At 44.4% G+C, this 8,930-nt stretch overlaps 1 protein-coding gene across 1 annotated transcript; it reads right to left on the minus strand.

Moving 5' to 3' along the window:
- Nucleotides 1-1,011: 1,011 nt before the first annotated feature.
- Nucleotides 1,012-8,401, minus strand: LOC134099116 (carcinoembryonic antigen-related cell adhesion molecule 1-like). The gene is made up of 8 exons (XM_062551876.1): nt 8,268-8,401; nt 8,027-8,068; nt 6,956-7,207; nt 6,183-6,446; nt 4,731-4,997; nt 2,074-2,135; nt 1,671-1,772; nt 1,012-1,522 (listed from the first exon to the last, which is right to left on the minus strand). Exons 1-8 carry the CDS (start codon nt 8,314-8,316, stop codon nt 1,394-1,396), a joined length of 1,167 nt encoding a protein of 388 aa, XP_062407860.1. The 5' UTR covers nt 8,317-8,401; the 3' UTR covers nt 1,012-1,393.
- Between the last annotated feature and the right edge of the window lie 529 nt (nt 8,402-8,930).

An 8,930-nucleotide genomic window follows, 5' to 3' on the forward strand; every position in this document is an offset into this window, starting at 1 on the left:
TTTACGCACATCCAGCCACGATCACGCCGTATCTCTTCCATCAAGCCGCCGCTAGAGGGGTCTTTACCATAATAGACACGTTGATGCAAGGCTCGTTCCGGTAACCTTACAGCAGCGCCCCCCACCACACACACACACACACACACACACACACACACACACACACACACACACACACACACACACACACACACACACACACACACACACACACACACACACACACACAAGTTATACATGTAAACTGGGCAAATGAGCTTTTACGTGACACAAATACATAAGCCTTAGGTTCTAGCATATAGGCCTAATTGAGGAACGTAGGCTACATGTATGATTCATAATTATCTACCTCAAGAAACATGCGTCCTGACTTTTCCATTCAACAGTGATGCCAGTCAAATTCAAGAGCCCTCCTAGTGCTTAGCGTCATGCAAACAGTGATGACCATTGGAGCAATTAACTGACACGTGTCCACCCAGTCTTTTGACATGACAACATCTATATGGCCATGTTAAAGACATTGTCGTTTATTTATTTATTGATTTATTGATTGATTGATTGAGTGATTGATTGATCGCTGTGACTACCCACATTTTGGCACATACAACGCCCAAAGAGCCATCATACAGTACCAGTAACCATTAAAATGTAATTAATTAGCATTACTTTAAAGTGATCAAGATTCCAATTATAAAAGCAGAAAACTGGAAATATCTAAGAAGGGGGATTGCTGGCATTGTACTGTTACTATATAACCACTCCACATCCATTGTGGCCATAATGCAGGAGTTTATGTTACATGTTTGTTACAATATTTTCTTTGAAACCTCTCTTGAATGTAAGAGGGCAAGTCTGCAATAAATGGCTTGATGACATAATCCACAAACTTGGAAGCAGGCTCTGTTATTGAATCTCCCCCACTGATAATTGGTCTACCAGGTGGATTTTCCAAGTCCTTGTGGACTTTAGGGTTCCTTTAGAAAGAATAACGTCAATGTTGACACAAAGCCCTTTATTTTGATAGTTGAAATGTTTAATGTTGAGCCGAACACTAATTGAAGGGCATCGTTAAAATTTGCAGAGCAAACCGAGAATTACAGTTACATACAGATGGGTAAATGATAACAATAAGACTGGCTGCAATCCTGAAGTCTCTCCATATTTCAAAGAAAATGTACATTCAACTTAAGATGATTATGAGTAGACAGAGTAAGACATATGATCAGAAAGGGACAGATTTTAAGGTCTCATATAACCATGTCACACTCAGTGACACATCTATCGTACACCTACAGTATCTAAAGAGAATGAGACAGGGTAGGGTGTGTGTGTGTGTGTGTGTGTGTGTGTGTGTGTGTGTGTGTGTGTGTGTGTGTGAATGGAAACAAGACAATTATTTTTTAAAGGGTGTGATTGGGTCATCAAACGTTTGGCCCAGCAGGACATTGTCAAATTGCAATTTGCCAGAGGGCTTGGACAAGCGAAGATGCACATAGTCTTCACTCTTAGCCGCAACATGAACCTGAGGGAACAAAACAAAAAAAAAAACAGGTCAGCATTAGACACAGAATCAGATAGTGACTACAGGAAGTGTATGAGCACACACACACGCACACACACACACACACACACACACACACACACACACACACACACACACACACACACACCTTAATGTAGTAAATCATTGATCCACGCTTTTCACTGGTGTATGAAATGGGGTAGAAAATCTCAAAGGTGCGACCTGCCCTTGTCTCTGCGAAGCTTTTCATCTGTGAGAAGGAGAAAAGCAGAGCATGAACTACTGAGTAGAGTTTCAGGATCTCTTTCTCTCTCTGTGTGTGTATCTCTGCAGTCATCTTTTCATTCTGTTACATTGCGTCTGTTACAGTACGTCTGGTTGTCTGCATGAATAACCGAAGGTGCAGTAGCATTGTGTTTTAGTTTGAATGTCTGTAATGAAGATGGTTCCTCAATGTTATCACTAATATTGCTGAAGATAATTCAGAATGAATGCTGAAGATAATTCAGGACATATAAGAGCATATTGAGACATTTAAGGATTTCACTTACCCGATCACACATTCGTTTAATAGCTGGTGTAGCCCCTTTGCGGTTTGTGGGAGCTATTGTGGCTAAAAGAAATAGAATCAAATAAAGTGTCTTACAAAATAACAGTTTGTCGACTTTCCTGCACTTCTACTTCCAGTCATCTTAACTGTACATCCCGTAAAAAAATGGTGTGACCTTGAGTTAGTATTTTCTTAGTAATTAGTGGGCTTGCTGCAAGGCAAGCCCATCTATTGTTATCCGTCGGCCGTTTTTTTAAGACGCCTCTTCTCCTAGAGCGTTTGAGCTATCGACGCGGTTCAAACACAAAAAAATCAGACCCGATCCGGTGTAGGTTGCTTGTTATTGTCGGATGGCTGCCAGTTGTCGATTTTCCGGTATTCCCGTTTTTAGACCCTTGTAGTCCCGCCATGCTCCACCAGAGGAGTTTCCCCATTGAAATGATTGGGGGACTGTTCAGGCGTTTACATCACTGCCCCCTGGTGAGCAATCCCACTCTTGCAGCTCCTCCACGGAGATGCACATTTCTAGTTTATTACTGTTTGTCCCATGGAACATACAGTATGTTCATTATTAACCTATATCAGGCTGTCGGACACAAAGTGTCGCCAAATTAATATTCGTCAGCACCGATCACCAGCAGCCCACCTGCGTCGAGCGAGAGAAAGAGAGCCAGCGAGAACGACAGCATTCGCCAGCAGCCCGCCAGCAAGAGACCGCAGCGGCCGCCATGGACTGACGTATCAGTGCTCGACCCAGAGACCAAGGCGATTTACTCGCAGTGGTCGGGAATCGTAGAATCAGAATCAGAATCAGCTTTATTGGCCAGGAACAAATAAGGAATTTGACTCTGGTAGCACGCCAAGGACTGCATAGACATTGGCGAGCTCCTGATAGACAATCTGACATTTTCCAACAGTTGGTTCCTGCTGGACTGCAAGCTTGTGCACTTGAACACGTAGCCTACATGGGGCTGTGGTGTGGCAAAGACTCTACGCTGATATTGAGAGGCCACTTCTATTGGCCGGGGTGCAGACAGAACGTTGAATTACATGTTCAACGCTGTGATACCTGCACCGCCATAAAGGGCCCCTCGCAGCGCTCGCATGCTCCGCTACAGCGATACACAGTCGGAGCTCCCATGGAGCCGGTAGCCATTGATGTCATGGGCCTGCTGCCGGTCACAGAGTGGAGAAATCACTACGTGCTCGAGCCATGGACTATTTCACTAAGTGGCCAGAGGCGCCCTTCAGTGCCAGATCAGAACACGCCGACAACAGCGGACGGACTGGTCACCCGAGATGTTTTTGCCGGTTTGGGGCACCGGAGGAACTCCACAGAGACCAGGGGCGGAATTTCGAAGCGGAAGCGTTTGCTGAGGTCTGCATCCGAAAAACGAGAACGACGCCACTACATCCACAAAGTAACGGGCTGGTGGAACGTTTCAATCGGACGCCGGCGGTCCAGTTTGCCATACTGGCTGACCGGCGACAACAAGACTGGGACTTGCACTTACCGCTAGTGCTCTGGGTGTATCGCACAGCAGTGCAAGAGTCAACTAAATGCACACCAGCGGCTCTGATGTTCGGGCGAGAGCTGCGCACACCTCTAGACTTGGTGTTCGGCTCTCCTCCGGAGACGGAGATCGGAGGCGAGCCGGGCATGAAATACTACAAGCAACTTTCGCGAGAGACTGAAAGAGGTTCAGAAGCTGGCGCGGCAGGGCGATGGGTGAGGCTGGAATTCGACAAAAGCAAGCTTACGACACACACTGCCGTGGGCGAGAGTTCCAGGCTGGTGACAAGGTCTGGGTGTACTGCCCGGAGAGAAAGAAAGGTGTGTCCCCGAAACTCACTAGCCAGTGGGTCGGGCCGTGCGAGGTGCTGGAAAAACTTTCTGATGTGGTCTATCGTGGTAGGATGATTAAGCGCCGAAGAGTGGTGGCCCTCCACCGTGACCGACTGGCTCCGTACCGGCCTCTAGCTTCGTCTGAGGACCACGGGGACTTGGACACTGATTTTGAGGAGCTTGTTGGCAATGGAGCTATGGCTCTGACACCGGTCACGGTACAGCAGCCACCAGCAGAGACCACTGCGATGCCGACTGGGCGCCCACAGCACCAGCATCACGTTCTAGCACGACTACGAGACTGTGTGCAGTAAAGACTGGAGTCGAGGGGACAAGGACTGTGTAGTGGCCCTAGCCGAACATTTCCGGACTTTGGCACCCAGGGTGCATTGCGGGAGGGTTCGGGAGTGTTTGTGTTGTTGTGCGTGCTTTGCATGTTATGATGGTTGCCACGTCCTGTGTGAATGTCGTTAGTGTGAATGTCTCTGTGTTGCCACTGTCTGTTTTGTGTTATGAATTATAGTCGTACTGTATGTGTGCATTGTGGGGATGGGGAATGAGACATGGGAAGCGGGACCGCAACTGTATGCAAGTGATGTCTAATAAAGACTACAATCTATCTACCGGTATGTATCTATCTACAAAACGAATAATTTGTTACAGTATTTTACTGTGAGATATGAAGTAAAGTACTGTATAGATTGCTGAAATGTCTAACAGTAAAAATCACCTACAGTAGCCTCTTTTACAGTGAAACCCATACACATACAGTACAAACTCATCAGGCGATTACTACTGTAAGTGTGACTCACCATAAACTGTCACTCTCTTAGAGGCTTGGGCCATTCGCTGGGCAGGTAAGTTCTGTGCGTTGCACTGGAAGGACTGGACCCTCCCGGGTGTAGCTGGGATCCATCGGATTACATCTCTAGTGGATGAGATGGAGCCACCGGAGAAGCCCTGGTTGAACGTCCAGAAGGTGGAACAAGGCAGCGTGCAGTTGGCCTGACAGGTGAAGATATGCTCCACCCCAGCCTTCACCGTGTCCGGGCCAAGGATGCTAACAGCTATCGTACCGACTGTGGGGAAAGGAAAATACAGACAGCCACATTTAGATTATTTTCCATGCCATCCCATTTATTGAAAATGTGTGCTAGCTTTTATAGATACTGTGGCCTGGATACTGAGGATGTGGGTAGGCCTTTCCCATTGTAATTACTTTGAGCCTATTATGTAGACGTACTAGAACCTGATAATGTAGTAAATCCCTGATAATGTAATAACCGCAATAATGTAATAACAATTTAAACTTGATAATGTAACTTTTCCGTTTTTCATAAACACTGTATCACTGGAATCCTTGGGCCAAGCCTTGGGCATCCTTAATGTCTTTTCCAGCCCTATTGGATTTTCTGGATCACATTATGTTTATAGTTATGTTACTTAGCAGACGCCTTTGTCCAAAGCAACATTCAAACAAAAACTATACAATAATTAATTTAGCAGTGAAAATCAAAAATCGGTCAGATTATAGCCTAATAGCTGTTTAAGTTGTTACGTTGTTATGTTGTTATGTTGTAAACAATAAAAAATATTAAGCAAACCTAATGAAAATAAACAATTAATATATGGGAGAATAGTAAATAAACATTAAAGTCATTCAGTCAATCATATAATAACAATAATTATGGAATGTTAAGCAATAATAAAACAACAATGTCAATTTAATCAATGGCCTGATGAAAACAAAACAACACCATATTATACAAACCATAATCATAAGATAATTATTATGCTTATGAATCTCTTGAAAGATTGAAAACTATTGTTGGAACGAAGAGTACTGGGCAACTCATTCCACCAACATGGAATATAATAATAAACCAATTATTACATCATCAGGTTTTATTACATTTTAAATTGACTCAAGTGCATTTATTTTATTATCAGGGTTATTGCATTATTGGGGATTCATTACATTATCAGGTTCTACAAGGCATACTGATGCAATTTAAATTAGATCATGCAGATGAGAATGGCACACAAAACTGTCTTGTGCACTGGTCTTTGATGCATAATAAGGTGCAATGTATATGCCAAATAAACATGTTACAGCATAAAAGAGCACTGTGGGACTCATCTAAAATAACTCAACTGTCACATGACATGGCCATAGGTACAACCATGATGCTATATTGCATGAGCATATCATGCCCACCTCAATCTCTCCTATCAAAATAAGGTGATAAGGCAGGTGAACTCACGGCTCAACAGGTACCCTCGGCTGATCACGGTGATGGCGCCGTCGACCACCTTGCACTCAAAATAGCCACCATCAGAGGGCAGCAGAGACCTGAAGGACAGCATGCCATTATTCTCACTGAGCTGTATCCTGGCATCGGTGTCGAGGGGCTGACCGTCTTTCAACCAGGTGGTGGCGACGATGGGGCCTGAGCCCTGACAGGTCATCGTGAAAGACTGGCCTTCCTGGGGATCAGAGCTGGTGGCGGGCTTCACTCTCACCGGGTCTGTGGGACCACACAGACACAGTCACAGGCTACGTTGAGTGTAGACCCAGGAACGGGTTATTATCAGTAGACTACAATGCAGAGAAGATGCCATGCAGTGCTGATTACTAGTATACGTTCGCAAAACAGTGAAATGTTCTTTGTGTTTATGTGTAAGACACTGAGTGAGCCTGTATTTAGCCCATAGCCTACCAGATAAACAAAGGCCATGGTAGGCTATTACAGAAGAGGCAGAGGATGAGCACAGACTCGGCATATTGACGAGGTGTGTATTGCCCTATAATGTGTCCTTAGGTTTTGCATTATTGACATTGCCCGTTTTTTTAATAACCCTCTATTCCTGTATCTGTCGGTTCATCTGCAAATGCACTTGCTCCTATTGAACTGTAATCAAAGACAATTGCCACGTTGCTGATGTCCCTGTTGACTTCCTTCTTACAGTAAGTAGTAGCACAAGCATTTCCTCCTTCCCAGTGCCAAATGCGTTACGATTCTGCGGGAATACTCACTGTTTATTTTCACGGTCTTGGTGGTGGTCCATGACTTGTTGGTGTCGGGGTTGACCGCGGTGCACTCCAGCTGCAGGCTCTCATTCCGGCCGCTGGCCGTCACGGTCATGACGCCACCCTCCACTCTCTTTCCAGACTCATTCCAGTGGTAGACACACTTTGGGGTGCATTTGTCTGAGCAGGTGAACTCTGTCGGCACGCCCGCCATCACCACGCCGGGCCCGTTGATAGACGAAAAGAACGGGCCTCTGACTGAAGTGAGGAACATAGTTAAACTTGTGGTCAAAACAAAAGTCAAAAAATAAAAAATAAAGAGCTGTTTAGATGTACACATAGCCTACAGTGTGTCCCTTATTTATTCATCTGTCAGCTTGAATGTCATGAAAGTACTCGTTTAATATATGTCTTCTATATGTGCATATAGGCCTATACTGTATATATGCCATATGTAGGCTACTATAGTGGAGATAGGCATTTCGACACACGGAAGGCAGAGCAGTTTCAATGTTTATCAACAGCCTACATATTTTCAAAAAAAGGAACATGAGCACTGCAGAGCAGTAGTGTAAGGCCAATCAGAGAGTTACTTCTTCATTTCGTACAGCAAACACACAAACTATTCTGACCACAGGCAAGTCTGTGGGTGCCTCTCAACTTCTCTCCTCGATCCTCCAGGCTCGTTCCCACTGATCTAACTAACACTGGGTAGACTATACCATTGTTGCAGCCCCATAATTCTTTATGTAGATCAGTGAGGACGGGGACCGAGGAAGGAAGGGAGGATGTATAAAACTAAATGAGAGGCACCCAAAGAGAGGACAACACATTGCTCAGACATATGCAGGAGATGTGAGCTCTATGTACTGGCTTTTTGTGTTCATGTCTTTCTGATCCACAGTCACATAGAACCATCGGGAAAAAGAACAAAATACTGTTAGCAAAGCCTTACAGCTTTTGACATTCTATGAAATACTCCTAAACTACTTTTTGGACTTCTTAATGACATAATCAAAGGAATCCGAGATGCCAAATTCTGTAACATCTGTGAGAAGAACAGGCGCCGGTGCTTACTTGGGTCTCCAGAAGCACTCACAGGCAGAGAGAAGACACACGCTGTGAATCAGACAGATCACAAACATGAGACCTCTGCACATATCATCATTCAAAATGTATCATTCAACGATTATTGCAATTTTTCATAATGTGTGTGTGTGTGTGTGTGTGTGTGTGTGTGTGTGTGTGTGTGTGTGAGAGAGAGAGAGAGAGAGAGAGAGAGAGAGATAAACAACTGATATCAGGAGATATATATTACCTGTTATTGTAAAAATAAAAATTGTGTATAGCTTCATATGATCCGCCATTCTTGAGTATGGGTATGAGTTCAAGGGGCTGTTCTCTTCTCCGTTGAATGCTACCTTGTCTCTTTTAAAGACTTATGGGTCTACGTAGCGTTTTTGGGAGTATTTTCTTTATATGGGCGTCTCCTATTTTGATGTATTGTGCAATTTCGTAAGAATTCGAAAGGACTACTTGTATTTCACAATATCCTTCTTTTGCATTGTTGCAATTGCTGATTTAGCAGAATGAGAACTACCAGTGAGACCACCCTTTCCGTTGTTTAGCAATAGAATATCTGTGAATAATAAGAAAAAATATGGTCATATGACAATGAAGACCCAGCTGTATAATAGCCAATGTTTGTGACATAGCACATACAGTGGGGGGACTAGGTATTTGACCCCATGCTAAAGTTGACTAAAAAGAGGAATATAAAATCATCTTTTGAAACAGACCAATTTAGCCCTGATGATGACTGCTCATCAATGTGACCCCCATTGTTTTTGGGGGTCACATTACTCGCGATCGCACCTAGCGGAACTGCAACAGATTGCAGGTAAAATGCAGGAGTTAATGAACCGACTCTCTCGAAATGGGCTCTGGCACCACAGTTCAAAGAATTCTGAACGGCACCAGT

Source organism: Sardina pilchardus, chromosome 13 (genome assembly GCF_963854185.1).
Source record: "Sardina pilchardus chromosome 13, fSarPil1.1, whole genome shotgun sequence".
NCBI classification, from domain to species: Eukaryota; Metazoa; Chordata; class Actinopteri; order Clupeiformes; family Clupeidae; genus Sardina; species Sardina pilchardus.

Coding starts and splice junctions, on each gene's coding strand:
- LOC134099116 (XM_062551876.1), bottom strand. CDS start 8,316: ATGGCGGATCATATGAAGCTATACACAATTTTTATTTTTACAATAACA. Junction 7,208..8,026: donor GAGTGCTTCTGGAGACCCAA/GTAAGCACCGGC, acceptor TCCTCACTTCAG/TCAGAGGCCCGTTCTTTTCG. Junction 1,523..1,670: donor CAATGATTTACTACATTAAG/GTGTGTGTGTGT, acceptor TTGTTCCCTCAG/GTTCATGTTGCGGCTAAGAG.